Source organism: Curcuma longa, chromosome 1 (genome assembly GCF_044706935.1).
Source record: "Curcuma longa cultivar G26 ecotype Majalengka, Jawa Barat chromosome 1, ITB_CL_G26_1.1, whole genome shotgun sequence".
NCBI classification, from domain to species: domain Eukaryota; kingdom Viridiplantae; phylum Streptophyta; class Magnoliopsida; order Zingiberales; family Zingiberaceae; genus Curcuma; species Curcuma longa.
The window spans coordinates 6,037,036-6,064,305 of record NC_133861.1 but is presented as its reverse complement, the minus strand read 5'-3'; the positions used below and the strand labels follow the sequence as shown (position 1 = coordinate 6,064,305).

Sequence of the window (27,270 nt, the reverse complement as noted above, 5' to 3'; positions counted from 1 at the left end):
TCTTCTAAAATAGCGAGAGCTTTTATGACATTATTTCCTCTTTAAGAGGGTTAATTTAAACACATGCATTAATATGCTTGTTTTTTTATGTGAGATGTTCTACAATATATATATATATATATATATATATATATATCCTGTGCGCCTATTTGTGCGCGTGCAGTGTGCAACAGAAGAGTCCGAGCACTCGAAAAAGGAACAGTAGTATTTTTTTATTTTTTGTTTATTTTATTTTTGCTTACTGTTAAGCCATTTAAGATTTTTCCATTAGGGTCTAGGGGTTGAGTTATAGTATTAAGCATAAAAAAATTTCAAAACGAAGAAAATTTAGATGCTCACGGGGTATGCCAGGTTGTGCTTGAGCACTTAAATTTTTCCCATTTTGAAAATTCTTTTGTGCTTAATACTATAACCCAAGGTTTAAAATATCGAGCCGTGCCTGAGTTTCGGTCCCGGACCGGAACGATACAGTTTCGGTACCGTATCGTACAGTGCCGGTATAGTTTCGGTATTTTTAAAATATAAAATATATTAATTAAAATAAAAAATTTAATCTAAATATTAAAAAATAAAAAATAATTTTTTTTGATAATTTATAGATTTTAATAAAGCCTATTTAAATTATCTTGAATTATAATTCTGAACTATAGCTAGGAGTTGATTATTAAACCTTAATTAAAACCTACGTTTTAAAAATAAAAAAAAATGAAAAAGTCGCGCGCCGCGCGATCGGTGCGCCCGCATCGCCGGGCTCCGGCGGCGTCGCCGGTCCCGGGCGGGGCCTCCGGCGGCGTTGCCGGCCCCGGGTGGGGCCTCCGGCGGCGTTGCCGGCCCCGGGCGGGGCCTCCGGCGGCGTCGCCGAGGCCGCGCGACGCCTCCGGAGGCGTCGCCGAGCCCGAGCGACGCCTCCGGAGGGGTTCGCCGGCCGGAATTCGTGTGCCGGCGCTGTGCCGGTGCCGCGGCGGAACGAATTTTTTCGTGCGTATTGGGCGATACGGCACGAGATTTTAATCCTTGCTATAACCCAACCCTTAAACGCTAAAGAGAAAATCTTAAATGACTTAACCGTAAGTAAAAAAAATAAAATAAAAAATAATAATAAAATGACACTGTGTTGAACCATAGATGCCTTTGCATGTCTCATAATTTGTATACATTATGCAGTTGGTTTGATCACATCATAGTTATTTAAGGCGTGAGGCACCTAAAAGCGCATAAGTGTTGTGGGGCCTGAGGTGCTAGGCGCAAGCTAAGCTGCATGCCTTAACGAAGGCGATTTGGATATAAGTTTTTACAATTCAAATATATATATATATATATATATATATATATGAAATGTTTGCCACAATATTTCACTAATAAAATTATAATCCATAAAATATTAAACAATAATGGGATAATTTTAAATTAATTAATATATATATATATATATATATATATATTAAAGTAATGGAATAATTTTATTATTATTTAATTAAGCCTATTTAAATTATCTCTACTATAGTTAGGAGTTGATTGAAAATATTACTTAAGTTTTATTTAATTAAAAGCTTTACTTACTATTATGCGTCGCCCACGATTGCGGTGCTCGTGCGAAGCGTTTGTCGCAGCCATTGGGTTCGTGCGATCCGTCCACTGCGTTCGCTGAGCTCGCGCGACACGTTCACTGTGGCTACGGAGCTCGCGTGACACATCTATTGCAAGGGTTGGGCGTCAATAAGGCGAGAAAAATCACGCCTTACGGGTGATTGTCGCCTTTCAAAGGCGCGCACTTCTTTCAAACAATATGCTTGGGTCGCTACCCAAGTGCAAATGGCGCAGCCAGGCATGCACCTTTCACAATATGAATCACATGCCATTATATTCACCTTTTAAAACCTTGATTTCATCCTTGCAAATATAATACATTTGATACTATTGATGCCATAATAATCAAAATAGTATGATATTTTTAGCTAGAGAACCAATAAATAGATTGATATTTATCTATCCACTAAAAGTTCAGGCCTCAATCTTTACATGTAATTTAATGTGCCCTAAATCATTCCTTGTCTAGGTTCATGTAAGATTAAACATAGGTTATGTTTTGAGTAGCTCAAATCTGTGCCCATTTGTGCAATGTTATTGCATAGGCCATAAGTTAACTTTTCTCCTGGTCGGGGATTGTGACATGGTTTGGTTTTATGGATATTAACCCAAATCTTTTCTTTGAATAGAATTGGTCATTTGAATAGAGGAGTAACCTAGGTCTGTGCAAATTTGTGGATGGTTGAGCCCTCTACCGGCTTTTACTTTGTATATGGTTTTTTTTAATGGAGGCTTTAGTCAACAATGCTACTTTCCGTTTTCTCTCAAAAAGAAAAGGGCACTACTTCCCTTGACAAATTTTAAACAATGTGTTAAATTTCTCCATTTTGTTGTTTCTTGCTGACATAAATATTGATTTCTGTGATTTTGGTTTTTCATATTAGTTCTTATTGCTTCATGACTATTTTTGTCTTCTTTTATGCTATTGTAAGATAAAGTGACAACTAGTGAAAGTCGTAGCCCTAGATTGTCCAGATTGTCGTAGTTAGACATTGCTAATTTGGAGTGATTCTATCATGTTTCTCCTTATTTTTCTTTATTCATTAATGGCAGTTTCTTGATTATAGTAGTATCTAGTTATTGCAATTTTCAAGTAAAAAAATGTAATTTGTTGTAAACTCTTTGTTAGATTATTGAACTATTCTTGTTCAGGTTGGCACAAATACACGGAAAAAAGGGGCCCATATGGAAAAACACATTGTTTCCCTCTTACCATTTATACCAAGACTTCTTTCACAGATTACTGCCAATGGGAAGGCTAGGCTTCTTGAGGTTTGCTTCCTCTTAACAAGGTTGATTATGAAATATTGATAGGTTTCAAAAAAGAATTTGTGCACTTTAATGTTATTACCTTTCTACATAAAAGGCGGTCCAGGTTTGAAAATCTTAGGGGTTTTATTTTTTATTTAATTTATTTTCTTATTTTGGCAACAAATTGCCTATCGTCAAAGTTTTGGCATGACATTTCCTTGTTAAGCTAATCATCTCCGCAAAGGAACACTAGATGAAGCTTCTACTTACAAAGCTGAATATGGTTGCAGGCCTTTACTTGTTCTTTCAAGGAATGCAGGGTCAATTCTAGGCTATTTACAGCATATTTGTCTGTGGTTGAAGAATTATTGCTTGTAGTAAGCTCCAGTCTCAATTTTTTTCTTAATTTGCAAAGATTATTTATTTGCCTTTGTAATTAATAAAATTGTTGAAATTTAGTATGGAAATGCCAAACCAATGATGGTGACAACTCTATAATAAAGGCCTAAGGGGGGTTTTTTTTTGTCATTTTTTCTAATAATTAAAAAAATAAGAGTAAGCCCTCATCATCAAGCTTTGTTTGTTCGAAGTATTTGGGATCAACTACACTTAACTTTATCCCTCTTTTATGCAAGTAATTTGCTTAGTAGTGAAGAACCCTCATGTCACTTATAGGTGTGTGTTACGGTCAAGCCCTGTGAATAATAAAGTTAAGATTTTTGTTTTATAGGTTTAGATAAATTTTAATGTTGGCTATCTAGGCCTATTGCAACCCTCAACTGTTCTCATCTTTGGGATCAATATTGATGGTTTTAAAATATACAGGATGAGTGAATTATCAAAATCTTATTTTCTAAAAATGCCAATTATTTAAACCTCTCAATTTTTTAAATACTACATTTATTAAATATAATGGTGATAAAAATAATATATTTTCAACTTAAGTATGTCTTTACTAACCTCGTGCTCAATCAAAAATTACCACTGCTATTAAATTGAGGTTTTGAGAGTAGTATAATTTTGTAAGGACAATACTTAGGGGATAAATTGAGAAAAAAATGGAATTTGGGTGTAAAGTGAAATCAATCTTTCTTTTCTTTATATACATCTTTCGTAAAAAAATCTTTCAATTTCATATAATTTAATATTCTTCATTCGCTTTTGTCTCTTGTAAAATATAATCTTATTATTTATTTTGATTTTCTCCTCTGCTTTATTGCAAGACGATCAATAATGGCCTGCAGATGCATGCATCTAGTTATCAAGATCAGTTAAGCCATGAGATTGCTTGGATGAGAGAGCTTCCAAGGATATTACTGCACCTAAGTGATCAACATCCCTCTAACACGATGGTTAGTGCTTAGATTAACTGCACTTGAATTCTATTGGTGGTTTTTGCTAGTTCTTGACTTTATTTTAAAAGCATGGCTATATTACTAGCATTGTGCACTGGGAAGCCTGAGAATTGAAAAAAAAGGTTAGTTACTGCCAAAAGAGCAGACCAGCCCACTTAATGCTGTGGATATTTGGTGTGGAGCATGTGAGAAAAAGCGAAAAGAAGAGAACCTAGGAGGATGAAAGGATGCCTTTTTTAATATCTGGAGAATATCAGAAACATTACCACTTGAGTCTCTTATATAGGCTTTATTACCATAACAAAATGGACCAATTCTAATATTTAGTAAATAGTAGATCCGTTTGTCAATTTGAACAAATATTACTTCTCAACAACCTTTAGTTTAAGGAACAGGATAAATTTTATATTTGTTTACTATTAGCTCTATATCTTGATTAATTACTGGAGAGTGGATACTTATTTATCTATAGTTGCACACTTTGCCAATGACCTAAATAAGAAGAATCCACAGTAATGTACCATGTAATGTATGATTACATGCAAGAATTTTCATGCCAACCACATGGCTATAGCATGGGTTTAAATATATCATTCCAGTTAGATATTGGTAATTGGCATCCCATTTTATGCTGGATTTGTTGACGTGCATAGCTAGGCTATTATTTATGGTTATAGATTTTGAGCATGTAAATTGAGTCAAGCATGAGATTTTACAATGACTCATCTTGGTCTTTATTCTATCTAATGAAATCCTTGATCACATGAATGTTGTTGACTCCCATTATTTTTATAATGTTGTGACATTAGCACTTTCTTTTTTTTGGTCTGGAACTAAAGCAGAAATGCAGAAGTAGAAACTGATGACGTCTTTTAGATGCTCTAAACTAATGTATCTGGTTAGTTACTATGAACCATTTATTAGTGCATTCCTTGCACATGTATAAATAAACTATGAAGTGGGAGTTATGCCTTCTAAAATTCCTTATGTTAGAGTCCACTGCACAAAGAGTTTGATCTGATTTTGAGTGCCTTTGTATTCATTGCTCATAGGTATATTCTCTGAAAATTCTTTTATCTATTCATTCAGCATTTTTTGCAGTTGTTAGCTGAACCTTTTTGTTTGTTGAATATCTCATTTAGAAGTTCTTACAGGTTGTTTTAAAAGTCCTACTTCGAATTGGACAATGTTCTGTGCCAAATTCACCTCTTGGTTTTGAGTATGATGCTCTGCAATTTCTCTTGCGAGAATTTTATGCTATTAGATGTAAGTGTCATTATCGTGATGGAAGTAAACTTTTTCTTGCATATTTTAATTAGTTATAACAGTTGCTGCTTCATTGTATCAACTGGCTTCTGTTGGCATCCTCCAATTAAATTGAATATTTGATTGCATTTTGCAGCTCATTCAGGATCAATAAATTATGGCCCGTTTCTGAAGCTACCAAATGATTGCAAAGAACTTGCCCTCTGTTGCTTATGCTACTTTTCATCGTTGACTTCAGATTTTCTTGAGTCATTAGCCTATTGCTGCTTATGTAAGCATTGATTGGACACCTGCTGTTTCAGATTCTTATTGTTAACTTTTTTAAATTTAAATAAGCACTTTATCAAGATTTAAACTTATTGTTGGTGGTAAATGCTCTCTCTTTATCAAAACTAATTTCAAATGAAAAGGACAACTTTTGGAACAGAGTTACACTTGCAAATAGCAAGGTGAAACCATGGATTCATATATTGGTGTTTTGGGCGGTAGAGCTATTTGTACCCCATTTGATATTAACAAAAGAAGTATGTTTGAGATGGCCCTCCAATGTTATGATTTATTGCAAAGTAATGTGGATATAATTTGCCATGTAAATCTAATAAATTCCTGTTTCTTAATTTTTCAGCCAATGTTCTCAAGCTTTCTTGTTTTTCCCTATTAGTCCTTCAATGTATTTTTGTTCTCAAAGGACCTCTAGATTGTAATGTATCCTTATTTTAATATAATCTAAATAGCACATGTTTCCTGTGAGGGAAGAAATCACATATGGCAAAAAGGTGATAAAAACATTTTTTGCTTTGATATTGTCCCTCCATTTATTTTGGCAGAAAAAGAGGGAGGGAAAGAAAAACATGGAAAAATCTTTCACTAATTTTCCTTTTTATTGCTTACTGATTTGGCAGGAAGCTCAAATCTAACCTTGAAGAATTATTTTTTTTCTTTTTCAAATTTTGTTTTTGATTTATCCTTTTCATGCTTTTAGCAGATAAGTATTGAAATTTAAAATTTCCTTCATCGTTCCCTTGATCCATTCAAGTAAATGGTCAAATGGAAAACTGTACTTCTTACCTTCGTTCCAGGGAAAAAATTAGGAAAATATTTCTCACAGAGAAGTGAATTTTCTTTTGTTATCTCGTTGCATGATTTTCCCTGCTGCTTTTGTTATATTGACGATTCCACCTTACCCCTCCCCCCTTTAAAGAATATGTAGTGTTACCTTATTTTTCCTTCCATTTTTTCAGTTATCCTATTTATTGTAATTGCAGGTAATGATATGGAACCAGTCAAACTGCTAAGGATTATTGAGGTTCTGCAGATAACATATAAATCTGGTCGTGTGCCTGTTTCTGAGTATATGAGTTTCTTGGTAACTTTAGTTGCACGCTTTAGAGTATCTCCTGGTAATCTCAGCAACATTCTAGCCACTACAACTATCATGGTGTTATTTGTTTTTTCTAAACTCGTTCATTATTAATGGATCTTTTAGTTTGCCTTTCCTACATTGCTGCTTGGTTTACAAAATTGGAATGAACTTCTGCATAGTTGTCAATGTCATGAATTTTACTTCGTAACCTTTATCCAATTTAATATTCTTTCTTCGCATGTACATTGTTAGTTGATGAGCACCATGCAATTATTGTACTTATGCCCTGTGCTTTTATTGAATGATGTACTATACATATTTAGCATACTCTATTTTGGCATGAAAAAGAGATCATTTAAATTGTCATAATTAATGTATCTCATTAGAAAATAATGATAAGACCAAGGTTTTAAATCTCAAGAGTGTCCAAACTTTAGCTTTTAGCCCAAACAATACATTTTTGCACTGTGTTGTGCCCATATGATTTCTAAATTTATTTACTTCTAAATGTGAATCAATATAAGTCATTTGCATTAAGAGTTAAGAGCATGCCATGCTTTCGAGGCTTATTTGCTTCTAAGGATGAATTTATACTGGTCATTTATGTTAAGCTTTAAAGCAAGAAGTTTCAAATTGTTACAAGCATCCATGGTAAACTAATACGTTAAATATTTAATTAATCTTATTAGACTTAGTATAACTTATAACTGTTAATTAATTACTTGTAATTAATTTTTTATAGTTATTTACTTGTAATTATTAGCCATTTACTAATAATTATTTACTTATATTTATAATTAATTATAAATAAATAATTATAATAATATTTATACAAATATATAATAATACATTATAATTAATTATATTTATAAAAATTACACTAACATGATATTAATTATTTAATAATTATATATGTATCCAGTAATTAACTATTTAATTAAATATACGTATCAATTAAATGTATAATATCTATTAATTAGCAATTTAATTAATAGCCAACCTATCCCAAGGGAAAAAAAGAAGAAAAGAACACAACTCCTCCCTTCCCTAGCAATCCCAGCTTCATTCGGACTAGCTCAATTGCAAATTGTGACTTCGGCAAAGTCATGATCTAATGAAACCCCCTCTGACTACCTTAGCTCACCCCTCCACCATTGATGCCTCTAGATTCCTCCTTTGCTTTGGCTGGACACCAACACCTTCATCTATCCTCTATTGCCCGGTGCTCCTCTTTTATAGTTCCTTCTCTTCCCCTCCTTGTGACAGACACAAGATATTTTGGTTGTGCTGTGCCACCATGTCCCATGTTTCAGTCACAGATCTTGTACTGAATTGAATTTAATAAAAGAATTAGAAAAAAAGATAGGAAAATTTATTGTGATTGTCCTTTGTCTTGCCACTGTCCTCTATTCTACTTGTACAGATAAAGAGTGCAACCTCCATACCTCCTACCAAGTTAACCACACTAAAACCCAGGTTAATTATTTAGAGGAAGCTTTTCTGAGGTTCTAACTTTATAGGATGATATTGTATTTCTTTGAGCAATTGCATAATTTGTGTAAATAATTTAGCTTTGTTTTATGCATGTTGGTAATTTATTTTATGCTCTAGTTTTATGCAATGGAGAAAGTACATATTCAAAATTTATTTATACTCTCTTTTATGCTATGGAGAAAGTACATTTTGGAATTTTATTTTGTTTTGCATTTAGTGCTAATTCACCAACGAGTAGATATTGCCTGGATGAGTGCAACCTGTATGTCAATAACAAGCTACTGATGTAGGAGCCTACATAACAAAATATAGATCTCATCTGGTAACAATCTATGCAACAAACTCAACGCCAATATGTCGATTAGGGATGTGATAAGGATCAGAGAAGAATAATTAATCAATCAACAGATTGTATCGACAAAGCTATTAACAATGTATCTGACTTATCAGTATGAATGTAACAAGAAACTACCAATAAATTGGTAACGCAACTCAATGCTAAATCATAACTAACAAAGTAAGCAATGACAACACTAACCAAAATGTGACTGCAACCCCCAACTGCATTATAGCATTAAGTACAATGTAATTATTAATTTTGTTTTTTTTTTCACCACAACCTTATGCAGCCTAATCTGCCCATATATCAATTGCATTAGAAAATTTATGGTCCCCAACACCTCCCTTAAATTGGCTCAAATATATTATAATGTTATAGCTAGTCAGTTAAAGGTTAAGCAAACATGCTACTAAATCATTGTAACTAACCAATGAAAAAACAATTTTAAATTGCATTTATATTTCCTCAGTCGAAAGGAACACATATCTCTATGTATTATGACATCTTATGAAAGGTTGAATTAGAGGCGATGTATATCTGCCTGATTGTCAAAATATATTTATTAGTTCAATAAGAGCGTTATCCAACTTAGAGAAAATTATTTGTGCAAAATAAGTTTACACTCAGCAATATTCAGTCCTAGCATTTTGATTCTGTACTCTATTTATCTACTGTCTGCTTTTGCTTTTTCAAGATATCATATTCTCTTGTAGAATAATGCAATAAATTGATGTGGACATATATTTGTGTGAGAATCTATCTAATGTGCATCAATATATATCCTTAATCATGATATGAGAGAAATTCTTCTGGGGTATTCTTGAGGTACCAAATACTCTTTGATTTGCCTCTCCATTGTCTTGGCATGGAGACTAGAGAAATTAGATGGCAATAAATTAGATTTTAGTCGTAACTCTACTGTAATCTTGATTAGACTTCACTTGTCCTTGTATTTACTTGACATTTAGATCTCTGAGAGAATCAAAGTATGTAGTACTTAACACACTATAGCTTCTTCAACACATCAAACATAAATTTTCACTTAAATGTCTCCCTCTGAACAAGCAACTTGTATGGCTTGAAATACTCAAGACCACACAAGTCTTTGGTTTAAAAGTGCCAATGGGGATAAGTTTTCATCCTTCTAATTCCCACAGTATCATTACCTTTGATGTTATGTTAATGCCATCTATATAAACATTGAGAAGAATATAATTTTCAGACTGAGAGGTAAGGTGAAAAGCTGAATGATTTGCTACACTTGAAAAAGATTTAATATATCAAACCTTATTTAGGAGTTTGTTTTAGCTCATTTAAAGACCTTTTCAATTTATATGCAAAACCTCTCTCCCTTTGAGCAAAAACCCTAGGAGATTGATGTGGGTATACCTTCTTAGCAAGATTACCATAAATCAAAGAAGATTGATGTAGGTATACCTTATTAGCAAGACCACCATGAATAAAAGCATATTCTTGATGATATATTGTATATTGGAATATAGCCACCAAGTGAAAGGAAGAGCTACCATAGCATTCATAGGTGATAGGAGGAAAATATGTCAATATAGTCAACATCACATATTTAAGAGTACCCTTTTATCATCAAATAAACTTTTAGCCTATCTATGGAGCCATGGGAGTATGTTGTGCCAGGAATTCAAACGTGCATTCACCCGTAGAGTTGCATAGAGGTAGAGTAACTACTTTCTGAGAGTAGTAGTTGAAGAATGTTATTTTGGGATTGAAGGCATCTTAATTTTCATAAATCTAGGCTGAAATTTTTATGCTAGCAGCAGGAAAGATGATTCTTGAGGTTCCGGCAAACACTCAAGGCTGTGGCAAAGGAATGAGAGAGTGAGGATTTTGAGTGCTAGCTGCACCTGTACCATTTATCAGCTGTGAGTATAGCGAGGAATTTGTTATGCTTGCCGCTAGCTGTGGGTTGTGGAAGAAGTAACCAAAGGTGAAACTTGCGAGGGAATCACCTAAAGCATCCACAAAACACTAACTAGTGTATTGCTAATTCCCTTTAGTGCACAACATCACCTTTGATATTTGTGTGAACCCACATGAATGTACAACACTAACTATAACATAACTAATGACTTTTTGAGTGTACATCACAAGAGGCTTCAACTTCAATTTTTGCTAATTTAGAAGGTTGGTGACCTATTATTCTTTTTGAATTCATATTTCTTGTCTTCCTGTTGATATGAGAACCATCTTGAACTTTTTAAGTCTCATTTGGTAATAAGATCAATTTATTCGTGAAATATAATTACCATCCTTAAATTCTTATGTAGATAATGCAATTCGATCCTAATGGACCATGATAAAATTATAGTCTAGGCCAAGGTTCAAAATCTTAAGTTGTGTCAAAGTTTCGATCTTAACTGGAATGATACTGTTTTGGGCTCATGCCAATGTTTTAATATATGGTGCCGATAATAGATTGGAGTTAAAGAAGGAAGAAGATGAAACATAGGAAGGGGACATTGTTTGTATTGAGTATAGTTTTAAATCTCGTACCATGCCGGTGAAACTGTCTAAATATATCATTCCGATAAATTATCAAAATTCGATATCACTCAGCATAGGCAATGTTGTATTCCTTTGCTTCATTTCCTTCCTCTTGCAACCTCCAATCTATCACCAGCACCATGCATTGGAGTGTCGACACAATACTGGAACTATATCTTTTTGGTCAAAGAACGAAACTATGACACGGCTTGAGATTTTGAACTTTTGTGCCTAGTGGTATCGAGTTTTGGTGATTTACTTGAATGACACTTTTCGACCATTTTGCCCGACACGGTGTGAGATTTTAAACCATTTCTAGGCTCATTTGATAAATTTGATGTGAACAGGATATACTTGTTTGGTTCATACTTTCAATGCAGTTTTTAGCTGGAAGGGAAGTATAAACTATTAACCACTAAACTTCTAATGATTCTGTAATTGAATCCCATTCAGGTTCGTTTAAAGATGAAATGTAGTCAATTGGTTGACAGCATTATCAATGTAATAGTGTAACAACAATAACAGGTCATGTATCCAAACAAGAAAGCAATGTAAAATAGTAATATCAGAAACTTGTCTTTTTTCCTTATTATTTGTCATGATTGATGACCTGCCATGCTAGGCGTCGTGATAAAAAAATTTCATTTATTTGAATGATACACAAAACTAGGCAAAAAACGGTACACAACTTGACATCATGTTTCTGATCACTGTTCATTGGGGTGGGGGGGGGGGGGGGGCGCAAGAGACAAGGAAGATACAGAAGATAGAGGAACTAGGTGTAAAGGGATGTTAGGTCAATCTGCCAAGGAATTGGGCCACATATCAAATGAAATCAAAGGAGAAGAAAGCAGCTAAAATGGCCTCACTAGCATTGAGATTCGGCGGTTGGAAGTAAGCTAATTCATATGCAGTCGTGCAATGGAGTCGTGACCATAACTTTTATTTTTCCTTTTTAATTAGTGATAGGGATAGTTATTAGGTAGAGTTGAGTATATGTATGTATTAACTATATACTTAATTATATATAGTTAACTATATATGTATTAGTTATATATTTAGCTAATTGATATTATATATATAATTTATAATTATGTGTAATTATTTAGTTCTGTAATTAATTAATACACTATAATTAATTGATAACTTATTAGTAATTATAATTAATTGTGTATATAGTTAACCATACTGTATTAATTTTTTTATTTCAGATAATTAATATCGAAATTATATTAGCACGGTACCACATAGTACCAAAGTTGTATTGTTCGAGTTCAAAACTGAATAAGCTCTAGGTTTCAAACCTTGATCATATTGGTTCAGGGAGAACAAATACTATATTGCAACTAATGAAGGGCCTAACCATATCCTGCACAATTTCTTAGAGTGTTGTACGTGTTCCACCTAGTGCAGCAGTAGGAAATATGCTCATCATGACTTGCTTGTTTTAACAGAAGGCTACAAATTCTCATCCAGTTTGTATTCCTGACCAGTATATATCAGTAACATTCCACATGGTCTAGCATTACAGACATTGTTAGAGGTGGAGGAAAAGATTGTGCTCAACTTTATTGAATACTTGGGGGCTGGTATGAAAGCATAGCAACTATTGCTACTTGTTAGATAATTTGTGAAATGAGAAACAAAATTATTACTTGTTCTATTGATTATTATGGTTTGTGTTTGTCTCATATAGCATTTGGATATTTTGTGACATTCTATATATTTTTTAAATTTTATCTCTCAACTTGCAAATATTATGAGTACAGTATATTGTTTCTCTGATGACGATTGAAATGTCTTGAAACAATAAGCAGCCATTCAAATTTTGTTCCAACTATGCTGATTGCTACATATTGCACTTCATTTCAGAAAGGTTTCTTTCCAAAAATTTTGAGGATGATTCAAATCGGAAAACCTTTAAGTCCATCACAGATGCAGTATTTGGATGCCTTGGTCAGATTGGTGACAGTTGCATTGTCCTGAAGTTGCTTTTCAAGAGCGTGTTAAATGAGATGGTGTGTTGGCATTCTTCATAAGCTTATGCTTTGCATTTCTAGTTCTCCACTCCTTGATTCATTTACCTCACAGTTGAAGACTTTTGTCATCTAGAAAAAAGTTCTATTTCCAGTAAAAACTATCTCCTTGTTATGTGATGTTTGCTTAACCTCTGCAGTTACTAAAGCCTCCTATGGACAATTTCCATGGTATGCTCAGAATGATCATTACACTTGATGCCAGGCTAACTAAACTTTCAGATGAGGACATCGGTGACTTAAGCAAAATCCTTTGTCGATATATGGTTGATACAGCATCAGTATGTACTTGTTTAATACTTGTAATTTTCTTGTTTTGCAAAATTTATAGTGCTCACACACATACACACTTTGAAATATTTTCAGCTTAGTTTGAGAGATGGAAAATTTTGGTTTGATACTACTTGGAATGCTAGAAATAATCATAATAAATTTCAAACGCTAATAATAGTGTTAGGGATACATAAATATATGTGTGTGTGTGTGTGATGTAAATCAACTATAGTAGTGTGTTTTCAGTTCTCCAATGTAAATCAACTATAGTAGTGTGTTTTCAGTTCTCCAATGTAAATCAACTATAGTAGTTCTAAGGAAACAATGCATGTGATGACTACTTCTATGGTCAAAAAACCTCACCAATAAACATTTAATGACCAAACCAAAAAGGCTAAACCGCTAATACACATCGTTATACATGAGAATATTAAAACTCAGTTATTATTGGATCAATTTGTTTCAATCTTTCATGGCTTTCAAGACTAATTCATGCATGACTAATGTGGTCAAATAAGTTGCTAACATAGAACCACACGACAGTTGGTGCTGAATATAGAAACATTTGCTTGTGAATTTCTTATAGAGATGCCGAAGAAAACATTCAAATTGAGATCTGTTATATAATCTAACGCTTAATTTTTAATTCTTTTTCTCATTAACATGTGATATTTATCTGATTCAATTTGTCATGGACACTGGGAGTCTGGAACTACTAACCAAAAATGATTAGCCACTTAATGTGGAGTTTCAGTCTGTCCTATAATTTATGAATAATTCTCTCAATGTTTGTACTAAGGACAACACCCTATCTATCCTATTGGGCGCTTCATGTGTGTCAAATATGACATTTTTCTTTATCTACAGCACAACGTCCACATTGTGCTGCACTTGCTACTGCTACATTTGCTCCACGTTTCTATACACTTGATCTAAATGCTCATTGATTGGTATTTGTGTCATGAGGCAAGGAAACTACCAGCCAAAATGAGTAAGAATTTAGATGGACTGCTTCAGCCTTTCAACCTATGGAGCATTTTTTATTTAACCCCAACCTGAATAGAGCAATCATTTGTGTCATGTTTAATCTTTCTTGCAATTCAGTGAAATCAATTCTCTATACAGTTCTCAGTGTTCCCATACTTTTTTTTTGGGTGTCCATGTCTACTTCACCTGTCTAATCGGGTTTGGGTACTCATTAAATGGATGAGTTATATGTTAAATTCTGTTCGGTTCAGTTGTGGTTGGGTACTCATGGGTAGTGATGAGATTGATATAGGTAGACTACTAGTACCCATCACAGGTATGAGCCAGATTTATATTTGGATTTGCTAAGCAGATATGGGTAGTAAAAATTTGTGGGTACCCTTAAATCCACTCTGCTGTTCTGATAAATAACCAAATATAGTCATACTTTTCATACTTTTATGTTTGTTGAAGTTAGATATGCTTTTTGGAAAGTGGTATTTTTTAAGGCTTGATTATGAAACTCTTGCATTCAAACAACATACTGAAGTTCTTGTTTCAACAAGTTTTGAACTGGACATTGGATTTCTAAAATTTTTCTGTTTTGGGTAGTTAATTGCTCTTGCTTTGACACAGTCAATGTCTGAAGAACCTGAGGTAGCTTGCCGGTTCAGTGGGATCCCTACATTTGATTTTTGTCTGAAGCCCTGTATGGTACTGTTGATTGCAAGCAGCAACGTCTTACCTCTTGTGTTGAAGTTACTCAATCAGTTCATTTCAGAAGATTGTATGTTGCTTCCTTCTGAATCTGATGACAAATATGGAATGGGTATCTCAAGTAGAATAAATGCAGTGTCACGCATCTTCCTCTTGATGTTTACTCATGAGAGACTTCACAGCAATCTTTCAAGAAATAAAGCATATATTGATCATACTCTTCTGATCATGCATAACTTATTGGTAAGTTAAGATTCTGCTAGCTACCTCAAGTAATTGGTCATTTCATCAATGAACTTCATTGTTAGTTGTGTTATTGCAATTTATGTTGTGTTTTAAGAACATTCACATGTTTGTTTCGCTAATTTAAAAACCACATTTACATGGACAAGTCAAATTTATGTCAAAAAAGATCATAATTTTTCTCAATTCACATTTGCTAGTTCTAGTTACTTCACATGGGATATGCTACCATGACTTTCATTACTTTGGATTGCTACTGTCTCTTGGGTACATGTTGACACGGCATGACATGAGTATGGGTATGGAAAACAAGCACAATGAGGCAAACTCATATATTTTCTCAAGTGAATCGATCAGAGGAATAATAGAGGAATAGGAGGTAAAGAAAATCGGAAGAAGAAACACAAGAGGAAGTAACATGGAAGAAATGGAGAAGCTTATCTTTGTTGCCATAACTTGAAGGAAGAAAATGATGACATCTCTTGCTTGTACAGGATGGGATAGTATGGATTGCTTGACCTCATCTTATGAGGGTGTTGAAGGGCACAATGATGAGAAGGGGAGAGATTGCGAGGGGAGTTGGAATCATGATTGAGGGTGGGGAAGGTTGCTGGTACCAGACCAGTTTAGTGCTGGTTCAGGTTTGGTTCAACCACTAAACACCTGATTTAGCCTCAGTTTGTCTTTCAAATTGAATCTGATTTGAGTTCCAAACAATTCAAGCCTGATCATACTTGTTAGGAGTTCATAAGTTCTCTATTTGGATCCAAATCAAGTCTAATTGGTCCCAAATCAAACCCTAATAACTCAAATTCAGAACTAGTTGGTTGAATAACAAATTTCAACCTTAAACATGTAACCCAACATATTATTCTTGATTATTAATCAAGATCTGTACTTTCTTTTTTGCTGAGTTCCTGTGATCCCATTTCAAAGAAATCATGTGTCTGACATCTGAATCCATACCTGTGAGATTCCTGTGTTTGAGTAACATAGATCAAGACAATGATAGTGCACTCTTTGAATATATAATGAAACATTTATCAATGTACAACCTATATTTTGGTGTTGAACTGTTGGCTGATTTATCTGTCTGTATATGCAGGATTCAAATAAGCATAACATTTCATATGAAGAAAGAGGCAGATTACAGAGTGGTCTTGATAAAACGAAGGATAGCATATGTGATCTGTGGATTAAAAATTCATAATCCAATTAATCTCCAAGGAGTTTAAGCTACAAGGGTGTCAGTGTGAGTATTTACCACATAAAAAGGAAAAGACAATGCATTGTCAAGCGATTTTGTAAATCTAAATTTTCAAGTTAAATCTATTTTTCTCATGTTTCCTGTTCAAACTCTTGCGTAATTTTATGCTTTTGGTGTTTGATTTATCGGTTATGTTATTCGAGTCAAGTATATTGGTTTCCAGTAGGAAGCAATTGATTGGTAATGAATTACGTGGTATAAGAGGAAGGAGAATTCCAGCAGATGTGTTGGTTTTCATATATGAGTCAAATCGAAAAGTAAACCTAGTTGATGTCCCTCGCATGGTCAATTCTCATAATATATGTGCTATTTTCATGTCAATATTTCTAATTTGAATTTGACAAATAATCATAGTGAAGCCATAGTCATGCTTAGGGATGGCAATTTTCTTTGAATCTGGTGGAGGATTAGATACCCGACCCGAATGAAGGAGGATATGGAGGGATTTTTTTGGACCTGATTAAATAATTGGATATGGAGATTTTCAGATTCGGATATGGAGGCGGGTTTGATAGAATCCTACCCATACCCAGACTTAAATATCCGATTTAGATTTCTTTTCTCAAATCCCAAACAAAATCCAAAACCCAATAACACCCCTTCAATTTGAATTTTACAGAATTTTTCTTTCATTTTGCCAACGACCCAACGACCCACCTCTTTATTATTTCTTATATGATGTTTAATTTATTAATTTTTATCTTTAATATTTTTTTCTTATTGTTTTCTTAAGAATTTGGTAAATATCCATAGCTTCATCAAAATAATTCAAATTTGAAAAAAATGCAATTGTAGAGGGTAATAGGATATTTGGGTAGAGTATAAATATTCGATCCTTCGATGGATATGAGGACGAGGATGAAAGTTGAATACCCGATGGGGATGAGGATGAATATAATAAATGGGGATGAGGACGGAGGATATGAAATTTGACTCAAATCACATCCATTGCCATCCCTAGTCATGCTGAACTTCATTTACTGACTTGACTTCTGTGATAATCATGGTTTAATCAGTTGACACAGTGGGTTCCAGTTAGTAGGATGTGTGGGTGCTCGGTGGGCAAATATTGTAAGATATATAGGACATATGCTAGTTTTAATTAATTAATATTCATAAGTTATTATTTCCTTATGATATGACTACTATTAATTTGTTATATTATGTTATGCTAGGTTAATTATTTTACATAATAATTAAATGATTCATTAATATTTCTGTTATATTAATTCTTTATAAGTAATACTGGTATAACATAAATTATATTAATATTTAGAAGATTTATCAATATTTGAAGTCATATTAATACCTTATTAATTTTTTTATGTTATACTAATATTAATTAATTATTAATATTTATGCTCTATTAATGTTAATTGTAAGGCATTAATATTTATTACAAGTTGTATTAATATTAAGTATTATTTATGTGAATATTTATTTTATATACATATTTTATGTGTATTAATATTAAGTATTATATGCCCCTGTGTTTTGTTTCTTGTTATTGCATTATTTTTTTCGTGCATCTAGATGCGTAACATTTGCATTTTTTTTGTGAGATTGGAAAAAATTGCATGGTTCCCTAATCAATGTATGTATTCATCTACTCCTATTCTTCCATAACTTGATAGAGAATGATTAGATATTGCATGTTTGGATTGCCCCTCGGAGGAGTATTATATTTTGGACAATTAAATGTGAGTAGATGTTGTCCTTGCCAAATTGAGTTAAAGAGGCATGATTCTGAGTAGCTCTTACAAAGGCCAGAAATACTTCTGATTTGGAATCTTCATTGGGAATACTCTTGTATGAAGATGCTAACTAAGGATATCCAAGCCATATGTGAAACTTGAGCTGTGCCTTTCATGATCAAATATATTACAACCAATCAAAGCAAGTTTTAAAAGGAATTTTCAGATGTGGGATGATCAACCCACTTTATAGTGCATGTGATATGTGAGGGCAATATTTTAGTAGATATAATGTTTATAGATAAAAATGATTAACATATGTCAATAAGTATACTAATCAACCCATCTATTTCATAATTCCATAAAAAATAGTAATCATTAAGTGTACAACACAATAAAACTATATAGAATAAGTTGTATCTATCATGCATATAACTATTATCTTGAGGGTTCACCACTAGCAAAGCAAATGGTTAACAATTACAAGTTAGTTACATGCTACCACATTAAAGCATGGTTTAGTGTTTCACAATCACATTAATTATCTTTATTAGTGAAAAAAATCATCACAAAATTCCATAGTTTTAGATAATTAAATGAAGAAATCATTTTTTCTTCCAAATTTGACTTTATAGATAGTCTGCTTAGCTTGCATGTGTCTACTCGGTTTGCTTTAAGTGCTCGGATGTCCTAAAGGATCATATATCACAGATGTAATATGGTCCCTTGTCTACAATGCTTAGACAGTTGCATGGACTGCTTTTTTAGAACACAAATCAAAATCAATACCCAGTCTATAGAGGTCTCATAGATAGGTCAAGAGGATAAGGTAAAGGTTGAAAGAGTTCAGTCATTAGTGATAGTTGGAATTCTTGTTTACAAAACACAACAAGATTCTTTAACTGCTCAAAGGAAACTGTGCGGAATTTTCCTTAATGCAATCAATGGATTTGGGATACCATATAGTATTGTTAGGAGTGACAAGAAACACTACTTAGTTGCAGTCATATATAGTGTTTTGCATTTACAAGAGGCTAGCCTGCCACAAATTCTGTTGATAAGCTCTAGTCAACTATCTTAGAGTTTCTATCTAATTCAGAGGCAGCCTCAAACATTTTGAGGCAAGAGATCCAATGAGGCTACCTAGGAATTTTGGCAATGTATTGCTTTGCCTAGGGAGTGTTTGGAAAAGAATGAGGAGACTAGCATTGGGTAGATTCTGAGACTATTAGTTTGCTATCTCCATATTGATCAATATGGATTCCATCATCCTCGCCATCCTTCACTACACAATTTTCAAGCCACGTTCCTTGCATGTAGCAAGTATACAGGAGATCTTCCACTTGTAAGAAAAGTTAGGGGCATAGAAGATCGCCTGTCTCAACCTTGCTGGCAGTTAAGTCAACTCCCCTGACTTCCATTGAGTAGGATCACAAATTTACCTGTGCCAAGGACACAACATGCCTGCAGTATTTTGATAGAATGGTATGGCACTGGAGAATGTCAAAAGCTTTAAAATGGAAATGTGTCTTAACAGCAAACTGTGGTGAATTTGATCTGAAGCACCAGTGAAGTGAGCACTCGTGAAACCAATCCATCTAGCATGGAAGATGGTCTTTTGGCAATGACCAATAGAATTGTTGATGATCTGTTTATAATTTTTCAAAGTTTTTGTCAATAAATGATTTAGCATAAACAAACTCGATAGTGTCGTATGCTGTTCCTCTTGCTATTTAAAGTAATACCATAAAAACAGATATATTTGAAGTTGACATTAATTTCAATCAAGTTAGTTGGCCTAATTAGCTTACTTTTGATGGTGTCTGATGCTCCTGGAAGAAACTTTTGGCCTCCATTGTTTTTCTCAAGGGCTTTAAATATTTGTTCTCTTCAATGGAAAGAAAAAAAATAAATCAGAGTTCATTTCTTGTGTGCATCAACGTTCTTCATCATAGTTGAATTTTTGTGAAAATATTCAACAAAAGCATAGTGATACTTAGGGGACAGTTTTCTTTCTGGCACTAATATAGGCATAATACACCATGTTCAATGCATTTGGTAAATTTGTTTTAGGACTCAGAACACACACGACCTATTCTTATTGTTTTTCTCTAGGCTTTGCTGAGAGAGAAGGCCTTCTGCAGCAAAGAATGCAGATAGGAATGGGGCAAGAAGCTCGGCATTGGAGCAGTGAAGAACTGCAAATACTGTTCTTCTCCTGGCTCAGCTCTATTGCTCGTCACAGATAATGGTAATCCAAAATTTCGTGAGAGAAAAAGGATGTGAGGATGAAAAGAACAAAAACAAACCATTGAATCTTTCGGATAAGTAGAGCCTTTGTGTGTGAGTATATGCAGCTAGATTGGAATTCACAATTTATTATATATTTAGAAGACACATTGAAGATTTTGAGATTTCTGTGGCTATTGCTGAATATTTTCTTGGTTGTTTCATTGCTCATGCAGTGTTCTTTGTATGATAGAGAAGAAAGATTTATAAATTAGAAGTATGTCGAAAGATTGCAATTTTCCAAGTCCACTCATAATCAGAAATAAAGAAAGAAAACACAGGACAAGAACATAGATTTTTGGGGGGAGAAGTGTCATCCCTCACCTTACATCCACATTCTTATCACACAGACAAAACATAGGTTTTGGGGGGAGAAGTGTCATCCCTCGCCTTGCATCCATATTTCTATCGCACTTAGTAGCAAAATCCTTCCTTATTCTCCTCCACAGCCCTCACTATGCTCTCAAACTCAGACACCTTACATGGAATCCTCAGCACACCTTCCTGCTCAAACCCAAACTCATCCTCTGCTTCCCTCAGCAGAATGGCAAACGCCCTGTGGCTCAAATACTCAGTTGGGATCACAAACCTCTGCATCTCCTCTCCCACACACACAGCAAGGCACCCTCTCGGTATGCTGCTGCTGCCGCTGCTGGAGAAGGAGAGGTTCCTCTTCAGGAACTTGATGCTCTTCTGGCTGCTACTGCAGCTGTTGCCAGTGGGAGAAACTGTCAGCTTCTTCCATTTCTTCAGCATCTGTTGGAGCCTCACCACCTCTGTGATCTTGTTGGGCTTCTTCGAATCCATGCCTTCTTGTGGTGGCTCAGACTAATGCTGATGGAGGTAAGGGTTGTGGTTGTGTTATGATGCTTCAGTTGTATGTGAATTTATAGGATCTGGGAGACACAGTTCAACAACCTTTTTGCATTTCTTTTATTAACAAATGTAATATTTTATTGGTTTTATTGCTCATGATTGCAGAAATCTACCTTTACACAACCACAAGATCTACTCTGAATTGTTCTTTCTTAACTGAACTGGTTCAGATTTACATCAAGGAAAATAAAACTAATTCTAACGATCTAGTCATCATTGCCACAATCATATGGATTGGTCAAAGGATTCCCCATGTGGGTCTATGGAATTGATTCCCGTCTAGGAGCAAATATGCATGCAATCTTCTCCAGATGCAATTTTTGGTACTTGCTATTGTTTTATTATGCCCTTTACCATCCTAAGCATCTACAATCTTAATGTTTTAAATTTGATTTAATATAATTTCTCCTCGCTTCATGATGCAGTAGAGGTATTTATTTGTCTGTTTTACATTTGTTTTTAATGCATTTGCGTGCTTAGGAGAACATGACAGTTTGACAATGAGCAAACTTCATGTGCTATCTTCTGTTTTACCCACTTTGATCTTCATTTTAGTTCTTACATATTATAGTCCCTTCTAATCATTTGGCAGGTGAACATGGTTATTAATAGTGCATTCTATATTTTATTTCTACTACATCAACCACCATATAATCATTAAGATATAAGCATGATGATTGATTTCTGTATGAAAGTCATTTTCGATACCAACCTGCACTGTGGATCACAGTCATATGCATTTTCATGAACTTATAAATCGAAGCGTATACTGAATTGCTTTTGGAAAAATCTTGATGAATCTTGGTGCATTTTAGGGTTGACAGAGTTTCAAGTGATTCAGGCATCGTTACTGGGTCATTTTATGAGCTTTGCCACATAAAGAATCTGAAAGAAATGAAAGGTCTGTGCCTATTTTACCTGCATTTTGTGTTATTTGTTGAAGCGATTTATTTCTCATCTTCAATGCAATTTTTGTACCGTTGTTGCTGACAATCCAAGCACTGTCATGTCAGCTATCAGCTCATGCAGTAGTTATTTTAGTTTGAGACAGTTATCGATCTCTGCATCCTTAATGTTAATAATTAATGAAAGAGATGAACGGTTTGATTTTTTTTAATTTTTTATCTCTGCATTCTTACACAATCCACATGCCTCGTGAAGTCACTTGCTAAAGTTATTGCAACTTGAGGAGTGCTTCTGTAAGGTTCAGATGACTACATGTGCTTCTGCAAGATACGGATCTTAATTTCATACTTGTTTTTTCTGGAATTTTGATTTTTGATAGAAAATATTTATCATGAGATTGAAAGCTTCCCTTTTTATTGATATTCTTAAGAGCTTATTTTCCTATTTGGTTCCTGTTTCTCTATGTAGAGCGCAGCTTATTAACTATATGTTCACTGTTTTATTTTTGTGTACAATTGAAGTTCAAAGAATGCACCATATTTTTTTGGGTTTTCCCAAAGAGCATACCTTATTTTAAAATTTTAATATATTGTTCACTATAATCATTTTTTAAAAAAAATTCAAATTCAGACAGAATGTTTGAAGAGTGGACCATATTTTTGAGTTTTTTTTCAAAGAGCACGTCTTAACTTAAATTTTGCTCAGGCAATAATAGTTTTGCTAAAAAAATTCTTGATAAATCCAGATCATACTAGAGAGTTTTTAAGTTATTAAAGAGTTTGAGCCAAAAGTTCATTGGTCATTCAAATCAAATGGTCTTTTTAATTGAAAAGTATTATTATTTTATACCAAAATGTTTTTTTTTTGAAGTGAGCGACCATGTCCAACTAAATGAGATGATACATTAGGTCTTCTCCTAAGATTTAGAAGAAAGAGATAATAGATTGGGTCTTTTTATTAGTTCAATGGTGGTGAGATAAACAAGGCCACCAATCAATTCTTGGTAGCATCTTGCATTAGTTAGAGGTTTTTCATTGTTCTTTCAACTTTATATTACAATCTAGTAGTGTGATTGTAGTATTTTCCCTCTTTTTATTACATTCGATGATGTGTACTTGATTTATGTGAGAATTATCTTTTATATCAAAAGTTGTATTGAAGGGGTAGTTTTGTGTTCTTCAATGCTTATTGGTATGTCATCAACATATAAAAGGAGACTAATTCCCGAGGAGTTTTACAAATAAATAATGTTGTGCCGTAAGGACAATGTTGAATTCGGAGACTAACAATAACAATGTTGAATTTCAAAAATCACATGAGGAATTTGTTTCAAGTTGTAAAGAGCTTTGCTACGGTGACAAATTTGGGAAGGGATTACAATTTACAAGTGGTGAACACATTTATTCTTCTTCCTCAAAAATCACCATTGAGAAAAAAGTTTTTGTATAGTTAGTCGATGAAGAGCCCATTGACAAAGAGACAATGGCAAAGAGGGCATGCACGAATCTGAGCTTGGCCACAAAACCAAATGTTACTTTAAATGTCAAATTTTCAAATGCCATCGTCTTCCGATTGGACCAAAAATAATATCAGCTACGGTTCACTAGATATCTTTAAACTAGAATCATTCTTTTTATCATCTAACTTAAATACTCATGTGGATTGATGAAGTAGCTTGCAAAGTTTTTTCCTCTCCCATTTATGATAGATACAAAAGAAAAATAATCATGTTATTGATATCGATCCTTCCAATGAAAAATGTTACATTTTGAGGTCCAATTTTAGCCATCGTTCACTTGTTCATATGCGATATAAAAAGATCACTACAATAAATAATACTACAACTTTTCGTTGAGCTTAAATTCATTGGTCAACAATTTTATAGTGTTTTTATGAAACATAAATATAAGTGAAAGATTCATTAAAGAATTTAAGAAATAGTGGGAATTTCTTTTATGATTTAATCAATAATACTTCATTGTATTGTATTTGAATTAAAGTATATTTATTTAGAATTCACAATGTACTAAGTTAAGCATCTTAATCTTAAAATTTATTTGTTTATGATGTTTGATTATATCCATCAATATTATTGGCTTTTGTATCCCACTAAAATTTATCGGGCAAAAAAAAAAAACTCATCATAAGACTAAACATTTGGTATAATTATTTTCCCAAAACAACTTATGTTGGGCTATTCAGATGATTAAACATTCTCAACTACTAAATGATCTATTTTCAAATAAAAATAATAATAATAAAACTTATGATATGATTTTCTTATTAAAATAACATGATTTTCTTATTACAATTGAGGTGTGATAGACAATTAAGCCTTCAAGTGTGTACTAATTTGCTCATAATTGTACTTAGATTCCTCTCATTGAGCCACTAAACCCCCCACCAACTTCTGCATTTATTTAACCAAATAAAAACAAAAAAAGAGATCTCAAAGCATCAAATATTGGATTCAAGCACTTGAAGCTGACTCCTTAACAGAAGAACACAGAAGGTCACCATCAGGAGGTTCATGCACCAGAACTGCTGAACCCTTCAGATTTTAAATGATGCAACAACTCTTCAGTAAAAAATTATTTGTTCAATAAAAAAAATGCAATGATAAAAGAGCAAGCATGCAATGCAATGACTCAGAATTCAATAATTTTCGTTGCTTTTTTCCTTTTTAATTTTTTTAAGGCCTCATTTGGAGCTTGAAATGAACATTTTGGCCCATCTAAGAGAACTTATTGTGAGATCAGTAGAACACTTGAGTATTTGTCCAAAATCACATTTTGTCTCTTATATTTTTTAAAATATTAATTTTCCGTTGTTTATTTTCTTTATTTTTCCTCCAAAGTTTTTTTATTTCCTTTTAAAAAATTTTTTATGTTAGTCCCAAAGTTATTTTTCTGTGTATCGATTCGGTTTTATAAAAAAAATTTTTATCAGTCATTAAGAAAAGTTTGAGAAGTGCAGATGGATTTTGATAGATGACCGAGGGTATATTGAAGTTTTTTTTTTATCCTAGCTTTTCAGTTCTTTAAATCAATTAATCTTGAGATGTTTGATCCGGTTCAATAAAAGTTTTTCATCGATCCTCGTGATAAATCCAAATAGAGCTCATGTTATTGGACACAAATGACCAGATCTTCACAATCTATTCCTTGCTGAAGCTAGCGATGCTCCATAGGGTACTCAATCATGACTCACAAGGGGATTTGTATTTTTTCCAATTCAAGTACATCCCACATAATCTTGTATCAATTGAGATTCGACTGATACTCTCAAGGTATAGCTGAGTTGGTTATAACAGAGCATACTTGCAGAAGAGGATAAGGATTTGAATTTCAACGAAGCCGAGTAATATCCTCTTCCATCGTGATCAATTGCAGTTTCTCGATTTACCTTCTCATAAATGATCATGAGATCGATTATATGAAACTGTTAGGGTGACAAATTCTATTTTACAGAAGAAGATCAGATTCAACTGATACTTTAGTTAATTCCCATATATGCACCGTGCCCGTGGGCTACTTGTGAAACTTAAAAAGCATACATGATGATTATATTCTAAGGACGGAATGAAGTCATATATGTTTTTTGTCATGCTCATGAATGCGGGGGCCTTCCATGGCCGCCTCATGCCACCTTACGCGTTCGTCTTGTGCGGCCCTGCGGCGGTCTTGCGCAGCTGCATTGCAAGCTGTCCTCTTTTCTTTGTTTTTTTATAATTTTTTTTCTTAGATATTTTTTCTTTAGGATTTTTTTTTCTTTCAAAGCCTTGGATTCCTTTTCTCGCTCCACACACACCTCGAACTGGGGGAAACAGAGGAGGGAGAAGACGAGCGAGGAGGAAAGAGCAATGAGGTTGGCGTGGGCGTGGGTGTGCGGCACGGAGGAGAAGCCGTCGGGGACTCAGAGGGCGGCGCCAGGTCGATGCCCGTGCTGCGGCGGCGCGGTGGTGGCGACTGATGTGGAGAAGGCAGTGCGGCTCTGCTTCCTGCCGCTGCGCCGCCACACCACCACCAAGTTCTCCTGCTCCCAATGCGACCGCCGCCTCGTCTTCCTGTACCACCAGTTCTGATCCGATCGATCCCTCCACGTCTTCCGGCCAGTCTCAAGACTAGTCCGACTGCTGCTTCGACATTTGTAGAACTTCTTTATGTTCTATATATTTTGCCAAATATAGTGCGGATTTGTTCTTGCTAACCTAGCAAATTAGATGATGGAGGTTTCTCAACCATGCATGAATTCTAAATCGAAATTTGAGCAACCTAAAAAATTCGAAAAGAAAATAGGCACAGGAACATCGATTTCTACAACAACAATTAAATTAAACGAAATAGAAACCTGAATACAACGGATTTATATCATTTTCTCAACGTTCTCCACGAAATCCGATGATGGATCTTCGGTAAGAATTTGGATGGTGGTGCCGTACTCTCTTTGGTTGTTATACGGTACTCTTTACAATTAAAATTTTTAATTATATATTTCATGAACAATTAAATTTTTTTATACTTAATATTATAATCTAACCTCTAACTCTAAAAATAAATCCTAAATGACTTAATCATAAACTAAAAAATATAATTAAATAATAAAAAATAAAAGAAAAATCCTATGGACTCATAGTCACGTATTGTGCGTCGCGCACGATATCATAATTATATAAAAAAATGATAATCCCAGTAGCCACATCTCTGAGGGTGGCCGGTCCGGTCCCACGGAAGTTTCCCATGGACCACTTGGGGGTGGCCGGTCCGGTCCCACGGAAGTTTCCCATGGACTACCAGGGTAAATCGGGAAGCGCATACGGCGGCCAAT

The 27,270-nt window shown here is 34.1% G+C and overlaps 2 protein-coding genes across 3 annotated transcripts in view; one reads left to right on the top strand and one right to left on the bottom strand.

Moving 5' to 3' along the window:
- The window catches only part of LOC141843383 (uncharacterized), a 36,009-nt gene extending 13,237 nt beyond the window's left edge, over positions 1 to 22,772 (top strand). Inside the window, exons 11-21 of one of the 2 annotated variants that reach the window (XM_074731459.1) lie at positions 2,740 to 2,859; positions 3,129 to 3,215; positions 4,062 to 4,190; positions 5,348 to 5,459; positions 5,596 to 5,730; positions 6,725 to 6,859; positions 13,049 to 13,194; positions 13,353 to 13,493; positions 15,088 to 15,411; positions 16,517 to 16,663; positions 22,353 to 22,772. In XM_074731459.1, the coding sequence (XP_074587560.1) occupies positions 2,740 to 2,859; positions 3,129 to 3,215; positions 4,062 to 4,190; positions 5,348 to 5,459; positions 5,596 to 5,730; positions 6,725 to 6,859; positions 13,049 to 13,194; positions 13,353 to 13,493; positions 15,088 to 15,411; positions 16,517 to 16,621 (1,434 nt within the window). In that variant the 3' untranslated portion in view covers positions 16,622 to 16,663; positions 22,353 to 22,772. Of the gene's footprint in view, positions 1 to 2,739; positions 2,860 to 3,128; positions 3,216 to 4,061; positions 4,191 to 5,347; positions 5,460 to 5,595; positions 5,731 to 6,724; positions 6,860 to 13,048; positions 13,195 to 13,352; positions 13,494 to 15,087; positions 15,412 to 16,516; positions 16,664 to 20,487; positions 20,801 to 22,352 lie in introns of those variants that run through there. The other variant, XM_074731465.1, reaches the window with a different exon arrangement.
- Positions 21,076 to 21,530, bottom strand: LOC141843400 (auxin-induced protein 6B). Its single transcript, XM_074731473.1, has one exon. The coding sequence runs from the start codon at positions 21,466 to 21,468 to the stop codon at positions 21,076 to 21,078; it is 393 nt and encodes a 130-aa protein (XP_074587574.1). The 5' UTR covers positions 21,469 to 21,530.
- Positions 22,773 to 27,270: the final 4,498 nt, after the last annotated feature.

Excerpts from the sequence above, each read along its gene's own strand:
- LOC141843400 (XM_074731473.1), bottom strand. The coding sequence starts at position 21,468 with ATGGATTCGAAGAAGCCCAACAAGATCACAGAGGTGGTGAGGCTCCAA.